At 38.3% G+C, this 23,485-nt stretch overlaps 1 protein-coding gene across 3 annotated transcripts in view; it reads right to left on the reverse strand.

The window, feature by feature from the left end:
- LOC111863408 (importin-9) overlaps positions 1-23,485 on the reverse strand; it is a 58,133-nt gene that overhangs the window by 8,366 nt on the left and 26,282 nt on the right. For all 3 annotated transcript variants that reach the window (XM_023849708.2, XM_023849709.2, XM_023849710.2), the window contains exons 10-16: positions 21,177-21,324; positions 16,582-16,741; positions 15,342-15,420; positions 14,626-14,763; positions 12,417-12,556; positions 11,192-11,467; positions 3,375-3,541 (exon numbers count right to left, since the gene is read on the reverse strand). In XM_023849708.2, the coding sequence (XP_023705476.1) occupies positions 3,375-3,541; positions 11,192-11,467; positions 12,417-12,556; positions 14,626-14,763; positions 15,342-15,420; positions 16,582-16,741; positions 21,177-21,324 (1,108 nt within the window). The remainder of the gene's footprint in view (positions 1-3,374; positions 3,542-11,191; positions 11,468-12,416; positions 12,557-14,625; positions 14,764-15,341; positions 15,421-16,581; positions 16,742-21,176; positions 21,325-23,485) is intronic.

Raw genomic sequence — 23,485 nt, forward strand, 5'->3', positions numbered from 1 at the left:
AGGATCATAGTGTGGCTGGAAGGATTAGGTCAATTGAACAAAATCCAATGACCTCACCGGAACATGAACCTGCGATCTTCCGGCTTGTAGCATAGTGCCGCAACCAACGACGCTACCACTTGCCCTTATATATATATTATTAATGTTGTTTAATATGTTTTACTACATTTTATAATTGGGGCACATGGTAGTGTAGTTGACTGAGGAACTATGCTTCAAGCTGGAAGGTAGTGGGTTCAAGTCCCAATGAGGTCATTGGATTTTTTTCAATTGACCTAATCCTCCCAGCCACACTATGATCCTGGGGTTGACTCAGCCTCTAACAGAAATGAGTACCAGTTATGTTCTTGGGGGTAAATGGCGGCCGGCGCGTAAGGCGGACGACCTTGCCGCCATCTATTAGCCCATTGTCTAGAAAATGTGGGAACCTCAACATCTCACAACCCTATGGGCCTCCACGGCCTGTTACAGGGATACCTTTACTTACTTTTACTTTATATTTTACAACACAGTCTGAAATTTTCTGAAGTTTTTGCTCAGTTCACTAGAGGAAAATGTGGGTGTTCACGCTACCCCATTTGTTTTGTGACACTGTATAAACTGAATAAAAACTGAAAGAATGATAAGGCATGTGAGGGCTGTAATATGCCTAAAGGTAGTCCATATCCCAACATTTTCACATGGGGTCTGAGGTAAGCCATGTAAAATTGCGACAGTTGGTATCTACCAGAATTTTACAGAAGCATCTATTATACTGAAGTCTCCATACAGTAAACATATGTGATGCTCCTCATATTGCTAGAAGTATTTTTCTACATATCAATGGAAGATACATATGAATACTTTGGAGTGCCTGCTACCCCCATCCTCAGGGAAGAATTTTTGGCCAGAAAAACAATACAGCATGTTCGTTCAAAATGTTGGTACCTATCTACCAAACTAGAGTAACTAAATTGCCCTAACATTCTATTTAACCCAGAATTAACACAGATAAAAATTTAAGATATTCCCTGGTTTCCTAACATTTGGACAAAGTACATTACTGTACATGGCACTACTGGTATACTCTCTATGAGCCAGTCCACATATACATCACGATTCACAACTAAATGTCTTAATTTCACAAGCTTATACCTGATGCTATTTTAAGTCAGAAATGACATACGAGGGTAACTCAGAAATTATCCGCACTTTCTCCATAACATATCTTTAGGTTTGTCACACTGTCTCCTACGCACGCATTGTTAGAGTTGGTACTACTGTGGTCACGTGATCGAAGTTTTACCTTGATCGCATCATTTTCCTTGATGCTGTGACAGCGTAAACATGGGCACTCTCCTAGCAGTGTGCACCAATGATTAACAAAGAATAGTGATCCGATTTCTCTGGTTGGAAGGTGTGTCAGGGGCTGAAATTCATATGTGGGTTCATCACTATGAGCCAGAATCCAAAAGCCAGAGTATGGCGTGGAAACACCTGGGATTGCAAACAAAGATGAAATTCAAGGATCAATCTTTCATGGGAAAGGTGATGCTAACCGTTTTTTGGGACTCAAAAGGCCTATACTGGAAGACTACCTGGCAAAGGGTGTACGATCAACAGTGCAAGATACAGTGATTTGCTGGCCAACAATCTGAAGCCAGCAATTCGCACCAAACGCCGAGGCTTATTGTCGAAGAAAGTGTTGTTGTTGCATGACAATGAACACTCACACAAGGACAGCCAGACCATTGAAACCATTAACCATTTGTGTTTCGAGGTGCTGGAACACCCTGCCTACAGCCCAGATCTCGCCCTTTCTGACTATCATCTCTTTGGACCACTCAAAGATGTTTTACGAGGTTTTTGATTTTCTACGGACAAAGAAGTGGGGAAGCAGTGCATAAATGGTTGCGTGCCCAAACAAAAACCTTCTTCGTGGAGGGAATATGCAAGCTTGTGGACCGCTGGACCAAGTGCACAGAAAAGGGAGGAGACTATGTAGAAAAATGAAGTACTTGTTGAACCCCTACTTTTGTATATATGGATTGGAAAAACAAGAGTGCGGATAATTTTTGACTTCCCTACATATAAACATGAGAGCCCAATTCTCATTGGTTATGGATTCAACGTCACTAGAAAAACAATAAAAATAAGTGAACAAATATGCATATATGTAAGATTTTAGGTTTTCATGACGGTGACTATGAAGAAAGCAGTCTTCTGGGATGTGGCACCATGTAGAAGTTGTGTTAACTGACATTTCGGAGGAACGTAGTCTGTTGCACCTGCTAATGCTGGTTTGTTCGCAGATTTCTCCTTGCATTTTACCCTGAAGATGGAGGCGATAGATTCCTCTGAAACATTTGTTAAAGCAACTTCTACACGGTGCCATATCCCAGAAGACTGCTTTCTTCAAGTATGCACATAGTTTTCAACGCTGAATTCACAGCATCTGTACACAATGGGAACCATCAATATGAATTCACACACTGGCACACCTGTGTCTCGAGTGTGTAGCTTGTAATTCATTAGGATCCTCCTTTATACTGGTTGCAGCATCTGAAATGTAACAGAGCAATCATCTAATGTTTACACCTTTTGCTGGTATACCAGATGTTTTATGTGCCCCCAACAAATGAAAGCCTAGAAGGTTGAGGTCTGGTGATCAGAATGGCCAATTTTGTCATCACCATGACTGATTCATTGATCAGGAAGGCAATGATCATGGTGAGTGTCCACTGCATGGCTAAAATGAGGTGCTCCATTATGTTGAATATGCATACACATTTTGCCTCCAACAATGCATCTCCTAAAAGGTATGACAGTTCATTCTGCAGAAACTGTAGATAAATGTTATCTGCTAGAAGACCCACAAGGATAAACGGACCTAACATCTGATTTTGGAGCAACCCACATCGCAAACTTACACTGAACTATGAAAACTGTCTCCACAGTACCACACACTGCTGCCAATTCTAAACAACCATGACTAACAAACCAGACCATTCTAGAATCCACGGCATTCGCTGCTTCGCCATCACTGAGGAACTGGACTTATGTTTATTTATGACTTACAGGTATAAGGTATAAGCTCCTGAAGTTAAGATATTAGGCCCTGCTTAAACACTTGTTTGATTGTTTGGTTATCTAAAAACACTTAAGTACATACCAACAAATGGTAGGGTAATTATGAATGAGCTGAAAGGATGCTGAAGGTAGCACAATCTACTTTAAGGTATTACCAGAGTACTTGTCTGGAGAAAATTAAGAAAAGCATAATAGCTCAGTCTCATGATCAAAATTTGAACCCTGAACATCATGGATATGCAGGAATGCTAAACAATCAATCACATACACAATCCAACTTTATAAGAATAACCAATTCTGTGTACCTGACTTTTGCCTCATATGCTCCATAGAAGAGGTGCTGGCGAGAACACCACTTGGTGAGAACAAACTGAAGTGCTGACTGACCAGTTGGGCCAGGAACAGTAGACAAGAAGTTGAGAACAGCATCAAGCTGTGTATGAATCAGATGTGCGTATACCATAACAAGACTCTGCAAGCAGAATTGAAACCAGTTAAATGCAAAGTCACGGAATGTTCTACTACATTTTCAAGCTACAAGATTTCTTTTTGTGATGACACTCTGCAACCCATGTGCACGTGTTATGGTTGGTGCAAGCAAGCAAAGAAACATATCATGTCTCAATTCCAAAAAGGTGGTTTGCATTATATCAGGTATTAAGAGATGTGTGGTATCACTAGATTTGGACAAATGTGACAAATCGGTGAATATGCAGAATGAAGGCCACATACAGCAATAGCTTATATTCTTAAGAGCCCAGATAGTGTAGTTGGTATAGAGACTGGCTATGGGCTGGATGACCGAGGGGTTGGAGTTTGAGACACGCTAGGGTCAAGAATTTTATCTTCTCCATGTCATCCAGGCAGGCTCTGGATTCCACCAAAACTCCTATCCAATGGGTATGGGGGCTCCTTCCCCAGGGGTAAAGCAGCTGGGGCATGAAGTTGACCACACACCTCCAGCTACTGCCTAGATCAAGAAAATGTATATTGATATACATCCACTCCACCATATGCCTTCATGGCATAGCGCTCAATTAGTTAAGCACACAGACAACTTTACCTTTACCTTACTCAGTAACACTCTGAATTGCTGAGATTACAGAGCAAAATGAGAGCCTGATTCCTAAGTGATGAACTGGAAAGGATGTGGGGCCTAATTTGAGCTATTAACCGGGCACTGCCTGAACAGACTAAAGAGAAAAATCACAAATCCATCAGGATAGCTGGTCTCTGAGTAGACATGTGAACCCAGAGATCTTCTGAATATGAACCAAAAGTGCTAACCACTCAAGCATAATATTCAGTCAACATACGGCGACTGCCTCTGTGGTCTAGTGGTCAGAGTTCCTGGCTAGAGATCCAGAGGTCTGGATTCGATTCCCAGCACTACCAAATTTTGTGAGAAGTAGTGGGTCTGGAATAGGGCCAACTCAGCCTCGTGAGGATAACTGAGGAGCTATTTCAAGGAAATAGTGGCTCTGGTCTAGAAAACAGATATTAAAGGCCATGGGGATCTGTTGCCCTGACCACGTGACACCTTCTTTCTGCAAAAGTTGGCACTAACTTCGCTGACAAGCTGCGGTCGCTTGGTCGGTATAGTTCACTTGTAAACTACAGGCTACGGAGTTTTATGGTAAATGCCAATCTTTGAAAACAGTTATCAGATCACTATTCTTCTTCAGCACACTCTATCAACAGAACAGCAGTGTTCAACATGCTACAATCAGGACTATGGCCCTACAGATAAAGGTCCCAGAATGGTCCAGCACTCAGATCCTGGTTGAGAGAATGAAATATAAATCATGATATGAAACCAGTCTCATTACCTATTGGTAGTTCTCCATTATAAATGCTGAAGTGCATAAAAAACAGCATATGAAATACACATATACTTAAAAAAAATCTGACGTTTTTCTGTCTTCGAGGTTGGAATTAAACAAGATATAAGAACTGTTTCATGTCAGTGCCTTCTGGGTACTGACCTGTTCAAATCCACGTCACAATACTTCAGAGTCTTTGACTTCCTGAGCTCAGCCAGCCTGTTTCCTTCCTATCTGCCTGTCACCCTTCCGATGTTTACCCACCCTCCCCTGTGATGAAGTGACCTGCTGTAACATGTTTTGACCAGTCCTCAAATTTCCACTATCCCTGGGCCCCAAAATTATTCCAGTGTAGGAGTGCTTAGCTAGCATCTGGCTCTCTTAGTCTTTTCATGGTGTGGTGGAATCATTAAAATTCAGTTCCGGGCCTTTTCAAATGTGTTTCATTATTTTTATAAACTCTATTTCAACCATTTGTGTCCCTTCCAAGGAAAAGGAGCAAGGGGCCTTGCTGGCATATGTAAGCGAATCTGGCTGTAATCTGGCTCATTGCATGGCAAGAAAAGGGTTTCTTTATTCTTGAACTTTCCTGGATATAAGGTAAAAGTGACCTTATTTGAGTCAACTTATGTTGGTTTTCCAAGAATGATTTATTTATTTTAACTCATGTTGATTCTGTGCATGTATTTTGCTTGTGAATTATGTTCCTGCATTTGTGAAGTAACTTTACTCTTTTGTGTGCTGAGGGTCATAGCAGAAACAGGCTATCCACAGCAGATGTTATTTTCCCATGTTACTAGCGATTTTAAATAAAGTCCATGGACATCAGTTTACTGATGCCACTAGTCCATGCCTGTACCAATTTTGGCCTTTCATTTTGAAGTGGCTGTACTATTTAACAATAATTTCCTGAATGAATGGACATGAAGTACACTTTTATGCCATCTATCTATCAAAATATGGTCATACCATGGTGCTTTGAATAGCATCAGGGAGCTTAAGGAATTTTCACTATATCACAATAATTTCAAACTTGTTGATACAATTTGCAAGAATATACTTATGATCAATAATCAAGTCCCTTGGTTAACAAATGTGCAGGAAACCCTATTACATTATTGGAAACAATAAACAATGTATGTAATGTGATTAAAAAATGCCATGTTTGTACACAAGATGAATATGAGGTAACGCCATCATACCAGCTTTAATTCAATTCAAATTCAAGCACCAATATTGGGAAAAATAATCCAGTCCCATTGCAGTTCTATTTTATACAGATTCTGCATTCTTTTCTTTCTTTAATCTCTATCTGCTGTTACATGAAGCAGGAGTATCCTTATGCCTCCCACTGCATCCTGTGATGGATTTTAGAACTAGTGTGTTGGCAGATGCTAATGCATTATTTATCTTCTTTACTTTGTATTTTAGTTATTCCCACCCACCTTGGGGACATTGGAAACAACATTTAAATAAGTCTCTCCATTACTGTGACTGTGTATGCCTGAGTCTAAGATAAATGGTGGAATATTCAATACAAATGAGGAAAGTTCATCATTTAAGAGATAAGAAAACACGGAGATCAACACAAAGAACTAAATCTCAAATTTAAGATAAAGCAAATAAATATACATTTGCCATCTTTCTCAGCGCTATCAACATCACTTTTGAAGTAAACTGCAACAGCCTTTACTTTCTGACTTTCTTTCATATGCAAGCAGGTCTTCATGCAAAGTGTCCACTATTGTCATATACTTTTAGCTAAATATGAAATGTGTTAACAGATTTTATCTAAGCTCTCCAATATGAAACTTTATGAAAACCCATTCAGTTATTCTTCAGTTGACACATGTGGATAGGCAGACAAATGCAAACTAAGAGGAGCACTTCTGTAGCTTTTGTTCCAATACATCATAAGAAAATGTACATGGCACATCTGTTTTATAACAGTTTATAGCTTTCAGAAAAGCTTATCTTTGGTGAACATTAAACAAGACATTGTATTCAGCGTCTTCGGGCACTGTGAAGCAACAGTTCATAGTCTCCAACAGACCAGAAGTAGATAAAGGTGATGTTTCATATATATACACACACACACACACACAGAATAGCTTTGTTACATTATTATATTTAAGCATCCTGTTGCACTCTACACGATAAATGATACAAACTCCGTCCCAAGTGCAAACAATATATATTATATGTCTTTGATCTTGCTCTCTTCTACACTACATGTTTCGGCCTCTAACGGCCATCATCAGGTGTATACTCTTACGTTGCTGCCACACTGAACCCAGTCTAAAATTTAACATTTAAAAAACACATTGTTATTTTCTTTGTTATTATCAACATCTACCTCGTTGATATCTGTCTGGTATGTAGATTATTTTGCACACGTCAATTTTGATTTTCCTGTAGTAGCACTATAAAATCTTTAGTTATAATTTTNATTTTAAAATTATAACTAAAGATTTTATAGTGCTACTACAGGAAAATCAAAATTGACGTGCGCAAAATAATCTACATACCAGACAGATATCAACAAGGTAGATGTTGATAATAACGAAGAAAATAACAATGTGTTTTTTAAATGTTAAATTTTAGACTGGGTTCAGTGTGGCAGCAACGTAAGAGTATACACCTGATGATGGCCGTCAGAGGCCGAAACATGTAGTGTAGAAGAGAGCAAGATCAAAGACATATTATATATATTGTTTGCACTTGGGACGGAGTTTGTATCATTTGTAGCTTTGTTACATATTTACTTGTACTTGTACTTACAGACATAGTGTACATGTTGAATGAATGTATAAAGGGTGGGCCTTCTTGGGCCCTGCACCGCGACCTACAGTGAACTACATTACTACTTGTTTGCAAAATGTACCATGAAACTCCATCAGTCCCTTAAGCATGTCTGATGTTAAATGTATATTCATGCAGAATATCACATATCTTGAATCTATGGCATACAACAAGTGCAACAGTACCTGTATTCAATTATTTTTTAAGCCAATAATTGCTCACATGAAAAACATCTAGCATACAGAGTGGGCCACTTGATGTTATCACCTCAAATGAACTCCATTATCCATTTCATTAGGAAAAGTTGGGGATACATGACACATGAAAAAAGTTTGTTTGTACCTTGCATTTTTATGAGATATCAAGGTCAGCTTCACTTTTTAATAGAACTTGATTTTTTTTCCTCACACAACAACTGTAGGGCAGATAAATACAAATATTACAACCATAAACTGAGCAACATTCTGATAAACATCTTGTGTGAAACTACAACTCAAAATACAAGAGTAAACGGTACTGTGTGACAAAATGCTTTCCCAATCCGGTGAAGAGGCATATGCAGTGGCTCAATGACTCACAATATTGCACAATTTGCAATGATCTACTCTGCAACTATTATGTTTAATAAAACAGTTCTGCTTGTGGATTCAAAAGCAGCCATACAAGCCATATCCTCAAACAAAAGAACTATCACGAGACAGATAACTGAAATAAAAAAATTAATAAAACTGCTGGAAAACACAAAAAGGATAATATACATTCAATGGATACTATCACATCAATGGAAATGATATTGCTAATGAACTGGCAAAGAAGGGCAAAAGACTGCATTGCCAAAATAAAATCTTAAGTGCCCACATGCTAGGTAACGAAATCAAAACTAAAACATGTAAATACTCCATACCACCAACAAAGAACCAGACAACAAGAAATGGTCAGAAATACGAAAACTTTGGCAAATTAACAGCAAGAAACCTAGAAAAGCTGTTGCAAATTTTTGATTGAATAGAGGACATGACTGCCCTGCAGCACATCTTTGTAAGATAGGAATATACAACACAGAAGAATGTACACTGTGCAACTTGCCAGGATTATCTATGGGAAAAGAACACCTCCTTCAATGCCCTAATCATAACAAGGAGGTGCAACGCAGCAAGAACTTTGAGTGCTCCCTATTGTGAAGCTAGAAGCAAAATGGGTTATATGATCCCAAATGCAGCCATTGGAAACCAACCAACCAACTATTATGATAGTGAGAAAATCAAGTTATATTTAAGGAAGTGAAGTTGACTAAGATACATAAAAAAAAATCTGTTTCACATGTGTCCCCCTGGAAACAATGCAAATGTGTCATGCAACTTTTCCTGATGCAATATACAATAAACAGATTTTTCCTGGTGATAACACAGTTATGGATTGTCCACATTCCTTTATAAGCATGTCTGCAACCTTCTGGAATGACTATTACATTGGTTCTATCCATTTGTACATCCATGCACACAAAACTAAACAAAAACTGCAGGAAGTATTTTGATGAAATTCATACTGAAGAATTTCATAAAAATCTGTCAAGCCATTTCAATTTTCATTTACATCACACAATTTTAATAACCACCTTACATAAAAATGCAATGTATCTCTGGACACATCTCAAGTGTAACATGCTAAACACTTGAGACAAAAAAAGTTTGGAACAGAAGTTGTAGAGAAAAATTAAACATCTTATGCTGAACAGATGTTTTCGTAAGTCTTAACTCTTTGACTGGCGCGAAGGGTATTTAAATCCCACCCCTGTCCTGGCAGCCCCTTTAAACCTTATGTCGCTAAAATGCATGTAGTTACTTTTTCCTAAACAACTTCAACAAAAATTGGTTTTTAAAAACGAAATTTTCAGGAACTAATTAAAAGACAATATTTTATGCAATAAATGCCTTTCTATACCTCTTTATTAGTTTTTCTTCGTGTGATAAACATTGAAACATGAAAGTTTGCAGAGAGCCACACCACAGCCTGCACAAATGACACTTGTTTCTTTTCTAATCTTGTGCTTAGCACTCACACGACACTTTCTCAGGGCACCATTCTTCTTGTTACTGGGAGGAACATGGACCATTTTGTGAATTTTCAGGCCACCCTCTAGACGATTTACTGGCTCTTACACTGGTGGTCTTTTCAAGGTCGAGGGCGGAGGTGTGACTGCACTCGAGTCTGATGCAATAGATTCGTCATCCACTTCATTCCTTGACTCTTCTCCCTCTCCACACTGTTTGTTTGGTTCAGTCATTTTTCTACACAGTCCAATATAAAATCTTTGAATTTGTAATTTCTCTTCTTGTATTTTTCGTTTGTTGTGTTCTTTTTGAATAGAATGAAACTATTCTACCGCAAAGACATGTTTTGTCCATACCATGGAGTGTGAAATAGGGGCCTAGTGGACAAATATTCTTCAATTTCAGGGCGTTTGTCATTCCTGTCATGAACACAATTCATAAGTATGTCCAGATTTCATCTTATGTGACATATTTGTAATTGTGTTTTCGAGAGTGAGGAGCTAACTCATGTGTGTTGAAGTGCTGGTGAACATAGCGATTGGTTTCAGTTGTGATGTGATTTACCAAGTCATCTCCAGAAAAAAATTTAATCCATGAAAAGGGATGCATTTTATGTGTTATATTAATTTTGATCCCAAAACTACTAGCAAATAGAACTATTGTTGGTACAATGTCTCCGTACGTTCATGAGATGGACGTGTCAGGCACCGCACTCGTGGTAGCTAAATGTTCATGATTACTGTCTTGTGGATCATTGTCTATCACTGTATTATTGTCACTATCAACTTCATCTAATTCAGGAATCCTTATTTCATCGCCACTATCATCATCAGCACAAATCTCCTTCACAACACTTTCCAGCTGGTCTGTAGGAACACACCGACACTTGCTGCGAGAAGCCATGGTGAAACTGAATGAATGTTAAATATTTTCTGACCTTTTCCTTCTCAGAGGGTTCTGACAGTAATATAGACCCCCACAAAGTTTACAAGGGCTCTTTACAAACATGCACAAAAACTATCATATATATGTCTTTGGTTGATGAGTGCCAAGAGAGCAAAGAAGGGAAGAGATTATCAAAGCGTTAAAACACGCCAACGCCAGGGAACGGCTGGCATCATCCGGGCGTTAAAACACGCCCGCACCAGTCAAAGAGTTAAGGTCTTTTAAGGTAAATGAACAAATCTAATTTTATGTATCCCCATTCCAAAATTTATACATTCAACAACAATCATTGTTTCCCAGTCACATCCAAAAGTTGGATTATCAGTGTTTTTCAGCTACTCATTCACCTCTTCTCTGCCATAAGCATCACCAATTCAAAGTACGCAACTGCATCATGTGCATTCCTAAACAACACACCAATGACTATATGTTCCATCTAATTCCTGTTTCTCATGACAAGTAAAACAGATGAAAGGAAGTGGGCTATTAATTTGTACTTACCTGTATTACACTTAAAGTCTCTGCTCGTTGCATTTTGCTGAGTACAGCCTTCAGAAGTAGGTCCAAATTTTCACCCAAGATATTTCCTGCTTTGGTTATAAGTGTAACAATCAGACGACCCACATACGCTGCAGTGCATTCTGAAGATGAAGGATTCAGAAGAAGGGCTGCTACTTGAAGACTATACCACAAGCCTGTGTGTCCCTCATTGTCTTGATGATTGCATACTTGCTCAGGAGAACTGGAGATGTAAGTACGCAAACATTCTCCCCCGCTCTGAAAGTGTGTGTACTCATATGTAATGACTGAAAATTTGAATATAAATCGCATAATGAGAAATTAATATTCCAAAATAATCCACCATGATACAGCAATTATCACATACATAAAGGTCGTAATTATGACCACATTTATCCAATGAAGACAATCTTCAAGGTTTCTTGTAATTTACATCAAGGGTGTTGCACATATAATTAATATAGCTTGAGGCAACTATTTGAGTTCTTGAGTTTATTATGGTTTACCTAAATAGCTGTTTGAATATGTGCTCAGCTACACTGTTTTCTACAGTAAGATCATAGGAGTTTTTTTGTAAATTAAGCCCCTCAGGCAGAAGTATCCGGCGCTCCTCCTGTCTACTGGAGCTGTGAACACTCAGATTGCTAATGGCTCAAAAAACTTACATACAAATATTACCCTGATTATACCACACAGTGGAAATGATCTCTCATGTTATGCAAATGTTCCTGACATCTCCATAAAAGGATTACATTCAGGCATCAAGGTTCATTTTGGAAGCACAAGTACATCTGAAACTCAAGGCTTGAAACCCTAGTCATTAGTGCATGTCTAAGGGGGTTTCAAGGAGAATTTCCAAGTCTAGCATTCACTTCCCTCTGCTGAACACTTGGAATTTTAGTTTCTGTTCATTTCTCTGGTAACAATGAAACTTTTTCTAGTCTTGATCATTCTCTGAAAATAAGAAAAGAGCACTTGCAAGCATCTGCTGTAATGTAGGTAAGCTTATTTGCAAATTGTTGTTGGTTCCGCTGACAGTCTGATCCTCCATAGTCCCACTGCAAGGGAAGAGTACTGGTCTACGAGTGCCTCAATATTTTGAGACAAAGTCTAACGTAATCACACTGTATATGAACTGTACTGTGAGCAAAACAGCTGTAATACAAATACTATAATGATAACAAAAATGTGCACACATTATACCTACCTGCATCGTTGAATTGTCATCTGTCCTCAGGATGCAGTGAAGGGCAGCTGGGAAAGCTGTATTCATGAGTGTGTCGCTCAGTGGCGGCTCTGAATAACGAACAAGGGTCTGGAGGACATCTAATGCCACAGAATGCAAACCTGTAACAATGCATCTCATTCATAAACCATGTCAGGATAAGGCAGATGAGCATGCTGGACCTCAATTCCAAACTTAATATAAGATATTTACACCTATACTAGTGTCTGCAGGCACAAACATACAGTTTCTAATTTCAAAATGTGAATGGTAATATGGCAAAGAAACTTAAAGCACCACACATTCTTAATGTTAGTACTAGGCTGAGGAACTAATTGAATTGCAGTGAACTGAGAAATGCAAAAAGGTAAAAGGTATTGGATTCATATAGAAAGCAAAACATTTGTCATTAAACACAATTAAATGGAGATGATACAACAAATTTATATTAAGAAGGATGAGATAGACAATATATTACCACATGATAGAGTGACTATAGACGGAGTGTAGATTGGTAATTGGATTTAGTGGACACTTCAACACACAACTTATAACTACACTTTATAAATCACCATCACACAAAGACTAGTGTTCTCAATCATGGTCTTCACTGCTGTATTTGGTAATGTTTTCGAACGGCGAACGTTCCTCTGCTCCTGGGCTCATGTCCTCGTAGGTTGGCAGCCATCTCACACCAGACTCCTTTTACTCTTCTAACTGCAGTCTCAAGACTCTACAATAATGGCAGCTGATCCTTGTTATACAGCCTTGGAACGGAATGCACAAACAACACTGCTTAAAACAGTTCCTCTATTGTTGTGTTCATCTGCTGTGGCCAATGTCTAGCAATGGGCGTGTTTAGAGAACCGTTCCCTAGCAACGGCTGTCTCTGATGGCTTCATAATTCTGGCTTTCAGCAGACATGCCACAATATGTAGCACAGAGGAAATGAGAAATGCATATAACATTTACTGCAAAACCCCAAGTGATGGGTCCACTTAGGAGACTCAGAAAAATATGTGGTAGTAATATAACAACAGAGCTATGTTAAAGGGTTAAATCAGATTAAACTGCCTCAGGATGGGGTCCCCATGACACAGTTTTACAAACGCAGACATGAACCTACCTGGTTCCATAAACAACGAATTCTTTCTTGGATGCACAATTACAAACTCTGAAGACAGATTTTACACCATGGACTCAGCTAATACTAAAACCTCCTGATGTTAAAACTTGAGGATCCTAACATTTTCCTATGGAAGACTACAAACAGCAGCAAAAAAGAAATTTATGAGAACAGCAGGTTACACTTGCTTGGATTATAAAGTAACATAGATATAATGAATTAAATACAGGGTGATTCAGAAAGATGGACACAATTTCAATTGGCTATATTTCCTGAATTATATGTTCCATTTGAATTCTGTAAATTACATTTGATTATACATACATGGAAGTTTATAGATGTTCAACGTGCCCCCTCTGGCTGCACAGTTAACATCTAGACGGTAGCTGAATTCATCCCACACTCGATGACAAATATCTTGCATCACTGAGTTCACCGCAGCTGTGATACGGTTTCTTAGGTCATTCAAAACAACTGACGCGGTGCTGGAGTGATCTAGCAGTAATATTAGAAACTTTACAACATCCTCTTTCAAATGTACTTTACAGAATTCAAATGCAACATATAGTTCAGGAAATATAGCCAATTGAAATTGTGTCCATCTTTCTGAATCACTCTGTATATAACCAGCCATGGAACTTACATAATATTATAGATACAACTGGAAAGCCATGTTTCTAACAGATGTCTGGCGTAATGTTCGGTACTATGGCAGAGTTGACAAACGTTCAACAGTCCTGATTCTTATTCTGTGTTTTAGTAATATAACCCAAATTCATTTCATGGTTATTCTTTTTGCAAACATTCTGACTAACAATTCACTGTCTCACAGTACTAATCATAAAGAGAATACATACATTTCCACTGCCAAAAGAAAGTTTCTCATGGAGGAAATCTGACAGTTTGCATGACACCTGCTCACATAACAGTAAAACTTGATGTGGAACTAAAAGAGTTGATGATATTTCAATAGCAGATTGAATTTATAAGTATTTGGGATACTTGCAGTCCCTGGCATCACTGTTGTCTACAGTGACTCTAGTTAATGAAGTTCCTTCCAAATACCTGATGGAATTTTATCCACAGGGGCATTCAAAATGCTAACAAGTGTTGGCACTAAGCGCTGTTGTAGTGGAGACAAACATTCAGGATTCTGAGACAGCTCCTTGAACACATCTTGAGTCAGATCGATGATAACTGGATCTGTAATGTTTCAAAAGTAACAACGAACTTAAGTCAATAATATTCAATTAAGATTTAAGACAAAAGAAATGTCATCCCCACAAAGAGTGTGCACACAAGCATGCATGCATGAATGGTAACTTGCATTAGATGAGAATGGGCTACCCACTTGTTTTTCTGCAAGGACCTCCAAAAAAAGTAGAAACACTGGTTTCTTTTCCTACTTGATTAAACTGACATGTAATTTAAGTTAACATTATTCAAAACATTTCCCTGCTGGCACTAGATAATGTGAGCTACAGGGAACAGTATTCAAATGAAAATATTGACTACTAGCTGAATTTTAGATTTAAATGGAAGTTACATTTGGAGTTCCTTGTGAAAGAACTCTAACAGTGAAGTGAAGAAGTTCATTTTTGCCTAGTCCAATAAAATGCAATTCTATTGTATAACTTCTTTAGAATAATAACTAGCCTAAAAGGAAACAGAATTATGGTACAGTACCATATACAGAAAACTGATAGTCACAATATCAGTGTTAACCAGCATTCACCATATGTAGATATGGTATGTGCACTGTAAAGCAAACAGGAACTCACCAGAATTATATTTGAGAAAGACTGCTATTGCGAGGGAAGTCACTCTGGACTCACAAGATGCTGTGAAGTTTTTATCAATCTGGTTAAAGGAAATAAAAATGTCAACCACTACTGGCAAAAAGAAATAAAAAAAAATATAGTGCAGTCATGGCTCTATTTCAAAGAACAGTTCTTCACCAAAGAATACAGATATCCTGAGTAGTACCTAGCCATGCTGTAACTATGTAAGCCCCAAATTTTTGTTTGGTTTGAGGTTCCCACAGCAGTGACTATGAACAGTACGATCTTGTGTTGTAACACATGCAGTTCAACAGACACCAAACTACGCAGCATAACAGCCCAGAAGATCTTACTCTTTAACATTTTATCCCTTCAAGTAACTACTTATTTGGCCGCACCATAGCTCAAGTGGTTAGTCACTAGCTTCCCATTGCAGCAGCCCGGGTTCAATTCCGGGTCTGGTCAAGTGGGATCTGTGGTGGACAAAGTGGCGCTGGGGCAGGTTTTCTCTGAGCATTTTGGTTTCCCCTGCCAATCTTCATTCCACCAAATTCTCCATCATCATAATCACCCGGGGCAGGCTACAATAGGCCAATCAGTGGCAGCCGAGCTGAGTTGACCCAGTTGGACTCCACCCCCCACTAAGCGAATTAATTATTTATTTATCAGCATATAATTTCCATATGATCACCCTAACCCAGTCTATACCATCTTTTATGAGATGTTTACAGGGCATCTGACTAACACAACCCATCTGTCAATCTATAATATGACTTATTTGCCATTAACTTGTAGCAAAGTATAATGCACCTTGATATGAGAATTTAAAAAACACATAAAATGCCGATTGTAACAAGTACTTGTAATTTCCCAAAATGGTAACAATTCACCATTTTGAGCCCAACTTCGAATTATGTACATTAATATAAAGCACTAAGATTAAAAGTCACTAAGGCATACTATTTTATCACTGACAAGCTCAAATAGCTATTTATTACTTATTCAAAACTAATAAAGCTGCAATTTTCTAAGAATTCAGTTAAGGGTTCCTTTAGCAGCATTCATGAAGGTCAATTTGGTCTAGCACACAAGTCACTGAACTTATCAGTCAATGGATTAACTGCTGTCACAGTGTGGTTAACATAACCAGTATTATCATTAAATTCAAAGATTACTGCATCAATAATTACATACAGTACTGAATTAGATGCAGAATGTAATAAATGTTTAAATAACTTACTGATAAAACAAGTGCAAGCGTTTCCATGACAAGGCTGAGGACTTCAGATGAATATTGAGTAGCCATTCCTAGAAGATTGTCCATGATGGATGGAAGCAGTGACACAAGCATCTGTGTGTTATTTGAATTCTTCAAATGTTCACAGAAGCCCCAAACAGCTCTGAAGACATACATTCAAATTATTCATTTCATACACAGAGGGAAATGTATAACACCAATAATGCCAGGTGTCAGTAGATGGATACAGGTGTTCATTTTTTCCTTTTCTTTCACTGCTGAAAGGATGAATGAACATGTTTATAAATAAATATGTTTGTTGTAAAGAGAGAATAATATGTTCTTTATGCATATTGTTGTGTGTTGCCTATGTAGCGCGACAGGTAACTTCACGTGGGTCTTGCATTTAGTGAATATTTATTGAACGCTCACTTTTACACATTCAAGTACAAGTAGTATCACTTCAACTGCATTCTGCATTCCAACTGTACTTTTCCAACTCTGGTCTGCTAACTCACTTTCTCTCTTCAACAGCAACTATCTCAAGACTGGTCTTCTAACTCTGGAATATCTGGTACGTTAGGTCCCATTATATAGATATTATTCAGACAAGATACCAGACAGAATTTCCCACAGTTCAGTTTTCCCAATGTCACGCAATGCTTCTAACAATTTGTTGTAACCGTAGAGACTCACTGTTAGAATTATGACATTGCGTTGCTTCCGTTGCCTAGGAAGGGATGCATTCCGATTGTAGTGTTGTAGCAGGAACATGGATCGTTGCCTAGGAAGTGGCGGTTTGGATATGCACGTTACATTGTTCCTTTGTGACTGATAAAGACAAGAACTATGGCAGGGGATTAAGTACTCGAATATCAGATCAATGCATAGTCTACATGCTACAACCACAAAATGAATTTAACAGTTGTGAAGTTAGGTGTAATGGCTATTGCATAACAATTTCTTACATACGTATGAGTAAAGTCAACAAGTTGTGTGTATTCAAACTGTAGCATTTAGAAAAACCCATAATATAATGCATGTACAGCAAATATTGGTTGAGGTTTCAACTGCTTCCTGTGTTGGTCTGTTTATTGCAGTCTGATACAAGTTGATGCATTCATTCTCACACAGGCACATGAATCAAATGGTGAATGGAATGTGAGTGAGACTTGTAAACCTGCAGCAAATAGTGAGTGGGACTGTACCTTGTAACTGAAGGCACCAAATTAGTGGTTGTGACTAGAACAGGGTATGTAAGGATAAGGAAATCTTTAACACTTTAAGATATTACTAATGACAAGAACCTTGGATTATTTCTGTTATTTTCATATCCCCATGATAACCACTCCAAGGAAGAATAAATATACGTAGTGTGTTCAAAAAGTATCGAACCTTTGGTCGGCAGAAATACATTTATTGATTTGGAGGTACAAAATCCTAATCCCCTTCAAAGTAGTCTCCTTGGTAATGCACACACTTCTCCCAGCGCTTCCGCCATTGTTGGAAACACTTCTGGAATGCGTCTTTTGGAATGGTGATCAGCCGGGCCGTCGCATTCTGCATGATGTCTTCTCTTGGCTCAAATTGGGTTCCTTTCAGTAGCATTTTCAGCTTGGGAAAGAGCCAAAAGTCACAAGGGGCCATGTTGGGGGAGTAGGGAGCCTGACAAACCACAGGGATGTTGTGTTTGGCGACGAAAGTCTGAGTCAGATGCGCAGTTTCAGTACGAAATTCGCAGACACTCTCCTCGTGCCCAAATCCTCAGTCAAAATTGAATGTACCAATCCAATGCTTACCCCTATCTCGTTCACAAGTTCTCGGACTGTGATACGACGGTCCTCCATGATCAAAGTCCACACTTGCTCAATGACATTCTCATTTTGGCTTGTTGAGGATCTGCCTGAACGCAGGTCGCTGTTCACTGATGTGCGGCCATCTTTGAAGCGGTTGTACCACTCCTTTATCCGTGAGTTGCTCATGGCATCATCCCCAAAAGCCTGTTGAATTTTGCAAATGGTTTCCACTTGGGTATCGCCAAGCTTTTGGCAAAATTTGATGCGATATCGCTGCTCATGTTGTTCCGTCATTTTACACCTTACTGGAATCTGATTAGCGCTCACTACATGTCCTCACTCATAGGCCAACTGCCAGCGACTGATGCTTTCTGCGGGCGGGAAAAAATTCATGACTGCGCATGAATGTCGCCTCCATATCTCCACCGAAGGGAACCTCCCGCGCTTCAGCGGTTTACGCGGGAAAAAAGAAGGCTCGATACTTTTTGAACACATCACGTATCTGCTTTCACATTACTATTCAAAGACTTGTGCCCAGCAGTATTGTTCATAATTGGAAGTTATGTGACAGACTTGCAGTTACAAATTTCAACCATTTTAAGATATTACAAACATACATTACAACATAATTTTTTTCAAATTTTATAAATACTTGTAATATCAAGGTTGCACTGCATAATCAACAACCATATCTGTGGGTTAGGGTAAAAGAAATGGAAGCAACTGAGGAGCGCACACAGGTCTCTTTGGGTGCATATGTCTCCGATTTCATGAACTTCAGGTTCTTCTTTTCCTTCACCTTGAACCAAATGACTGTCACATATTCCAAAAATAGTTCAATACTGAGGTCTTCAACTTTCATGTAGCCAAACTCACACATACTCCAAATAGTACAAACATACTGTAAATAATTTTCATTTCATGCATTCTGTTGTGTTACAATATACAACCTCTTTATTATATCCATCACAACACAACTAATATCAAGATCAGACCATTTTCATCCCTGCTACATGTTTTGGCTATTGATAGCCATTATCAGGCAAACACATGATTTACACACATATACACACTACTGAACCACAGCACCAACAAGATTGGATTCAATATTATTAAAATATATAAAAACACTTGACGTAAAAAATAAACAAAAATCAAGTTATATAAAACAGAAGTATGATATAAAATAAGAATAAAATTCTTTTGGTGTTTTTACTTTGTTTCGTTCCCACAGACAGGTTGGAATATTCATACTTATGCATATATCAAATTGTGTATGAGGCTCGTAATGTAGATGTAGTAAAGTAAATTATAATATTAGTCAGTGTCTCATCTCACAAAGTATTGTCCGTACGAGTCGTTGTTTACATTCCCTACAGTACAGACAATACTTTGTGAGATCAGGCACTGACTAATATAAGTAATATACTCTATATGCTCTATATCTTCAATACCAATATCAGTTGTTGATCATAAAATTTAATAATATTACTTTCATATCATTTTCAGATTATAATTTACTTTACTACATCTACATTACGAGCCTCATACACAATTTGATATATGCATAAGTATGAATATTCCAACCTGTCTGTGGGAACGAAACAAAGTAAAAACACCAAAAGAATTTTATTCTTATTTTATATCATACTTCTGTTTTATATAACTTGATTTTTGTTTTTTTTTTACGTCAAGTGTTTTTATATATTTTAATAACACTGTATCAAATTTTGTTGGCGCTGCGGTTCAGTGGTGTGTATATGTGTGTAAATCATGTGTTTGCCTGATGATGGCTATCAATAGCCAAAACATGCAGCAGGGACGAAAATGGTCTGATCTTGATATTAGTTGTGTTGTGACAGATATAATAAAGAGATTGTATACTGTACATACTTAAATACAGAACGTATGTATACATGTTTCAATTCCACGGATATCTGCAAAAACTTAGGTGTCTACCACATTATTAGATGACTCCATTACTTTCTTGTAGAATAATGAACCAGTGTAACTTGAAGGTGCAGAATATTTCTTGAGAAATCCGTAATTACTTATAAAAGGTAAAATTGTCCCTGTATTTAATTAAGCATTATGCCATGAAGGTGTATGGGGGAGTGGAAGTAGAGACCCACATTTTCTTCACCTCAGCACTAGTTGGAGGTGAGTGGTCAGCTTCATGCCATGGCCACCTTAACTCTGAGGAAATAGCCCTTGGTACCCACTGAATAAGAGGCTGGGTGGGGTCCAGAACTGCTCTGGACAACATGAAGAAGTGAAAATTCTTGACCCTACCATGACTCAAATTCCAACCCCTCAGTTGTCCAGCCAGTAGGCTGTGTTGTCTTGGTGCTCATAATTACTTACAGAGCCAACTAGTTCCCTGCTTTTATGGAACCAAAATGTCAATTACTGTGCTCACAAAACCCTGCCATTAGATTTCATCCTGGATCAATTCAGTCCAGACAACACACTCAAACACTATTTCTGTAAGACCTGTTTATTATCTGTGCTGTCTTCCATCAACCTCTTCCCCATGGGTTTCCAACCAGAATTCTACAATTCAAATTTCCCCCAAATATGCTGCATGACCCATGCATTTCATCGTCCTACATTTAATCACCCTAAATATATTAGGTGAGTACAAATTATGAAGTGCTTTATTATATAATTTTCTAGCTTTCTCCTTAGCACTTTGTTCTCAAATATGACACTATTTTCACAAAGAATATACTACAGCCACTGTAATATAAATCAATACTGATTAGTTTCGCAAAGATTCCGCTCAGAACAAGCACCACTTACCGAACAGCTGATATTCTTATACTTGGCAGCTGACTTGGCTGAAGACCTGACACAGTTGCTTCAAGGAACTGTTCTATCATTGGTGGGGACATAAAGTGTGCATATCGACTTCCAACCCACAAACAGCGACCAAGTAAGAAAGGTGGATCTGAAAAAATAGCATGTACCACTCACTCACTCACTCACTCATGAAGCTGAGCCCTTCTTGAGAAGCTGCCAATTGTGCAGCTACTCAAGAACTTCCCAGCACTTTATGGAACCTGAAGGTTCATTACCATGTTCACAAGAGCCCTCCAAAGCTTCTGGACTGAACGGCAGGAAGCATTACCCGAGTTCAATCTCCTCTTAATTTCCTCATGAATCAGGTTTTGATTTGTTATTGTCATTCACAAATATCTAAACTGTGCCACATTTTCAAACATGTGTTACCTATCGTTATGTCATGATTTTGCCCTGCATTTTGGTGACAAGACAGCAACACATACTTAGTATTCTCTTGAAGAGTTGTTAGCCCCACTCCCAACCCCTCAAGCTGGAAGACCACCCCTTTTCAGCTGTCCGTGACTGCTTATTCAATATATTCACAGCTTCCCCCATACCTCGAGGGCATCTCCTCCATCTGCAACCTGAGGATGCGGCATGCCGTGGTGACAAGGGACCCACTGAACATGGAAACAGCATGTATTATCATAAAAAATTATTACATTAAATTTCCCAACAGTAATGTTCCAGCTGTTAAACAGGCAAATCTTGAAAATTAAACATGCATCTTCTGTGCCAGGGGATTATTCATTATAGCGAGGAGAGCCAGGCACCTGACCAATCCATACAGCATTGGATATTGCCAGAACAGATATATTTCTGTTATTTTGTTTTGGCAGGAACACGAAGGTTCATACTAGCTTCAGTACTCATTATACCTTACTTCATCACTATTCAATAACATGGAAATGTGCTTTAAAATGACAATTACACTCAACTCTCGATTATCCAGGATAATGGTGGAGATGGAAATCATGATTAACCGAAAATCCGGTTAAGACAAATTTTATTAAAAGTAGTACTGTAATACTGTACCTTCATAATACTATAGGCCTACCTGTATTTAAATTTATTCAACCTCATATTTATGTCATCTCATGGCCTATTTAATACTCTTTTACATTACACTGAAGTATGAACTAGTTATTTCAATCACAGTATTCAACAACATCCAACACTTTTTACGAATATTCACACTTAACAATTAAAAAAATTTAATATTGTCGTTTGCTTTTTCGCAGCATTTTTCTTTTTATGGATATCCGTACGAAGCCTACATAATATTAGCTTGTCACTTAATAAACTGTTCTCGTCACTCTCAAGACAGTCTAGTAAGGATTCCAAATGATTAAGTGCAGCACCATGTGATATTTTCTTACTAGCAGCACTGTCCACCTCTTCCTCATTCTCACTTTCTTTCCACTCTTCTGGCTGCACCCCCACTGCTTAACATTTCGAAGACCGGCTCACACGAGTCACAGTCAAACCACTCTCTTATATTTTCCTCGTTGACTTCTTCACCACCATGAACTTGGTTAGCCAATTTTGTCAATTCTGTGGCTATCTCATTTTCACTGAATCCAGTGAATCCATGGATTTCGTCATCTTCATTAGTGATGAAAGGCATCAGTTTCTTCCATGAATTTTTCAATACAGATGGCTTTACTGTATCCCACGCTGTTGAAATCTCATATATGGCATCTAACATTGAAAAAGACTTCCAGAAACACGTCAGATCATTGCCTTCATCGATGTACTTTTGTAGCAAATTTGATCTGTAGATTCTCTTCATACTTGAGATAACTCATTGATCCCTTGATCCATTGGTTGAATAAGTGCGGTAACATTAGGAGGAAAATATTTCACAAAAATATTTCCATCATCTGACCTCAGGACACTTTCGTTAGGATGTGAGGGCGCATGGTCAATGAGGAGCACAGCTTTCTCAGGTAGGCCTTGGGATTTTAGATGGTCATGAACTTCAGGCACAAATTTAAAATCAAACCATTCTTTATATATTGCTCTATTCATCCAAGCTCCTTTCTGATTAAAATAATGGATAGGCAGACTCAAAGCTACTGTTCCTTTAAAAGAGCGTGGTCTTTTCGCTTTGCCGATAACTACTGGTGTTAGTTTGTGTTCCTGATGCATTAGAACAGCACAAGGCTGTCAATCTCTCTTTACTGGATTTGTGACCTGGAGCCTGTCTTTCATTCTGAAATGCCAAAGTTCTGGTTGGCAAGCATTTCCAATAAAGACCCGTTTCA

Source organism: Cryptotermes secundus, unplaced genomic scaffold (genome assembly GCF_002891405.2).
Source record: "Cryptotermes secundus unplaced genomic scaffold, Csec_1.0 scaffold792, whole genome shotgun sequence".
NCBI lineage: Eukaryota > Metazoa > Arthropoda > Insecta > Blattodea > Kalotermitidae > Cryptotermes > Cryptotermes secundus.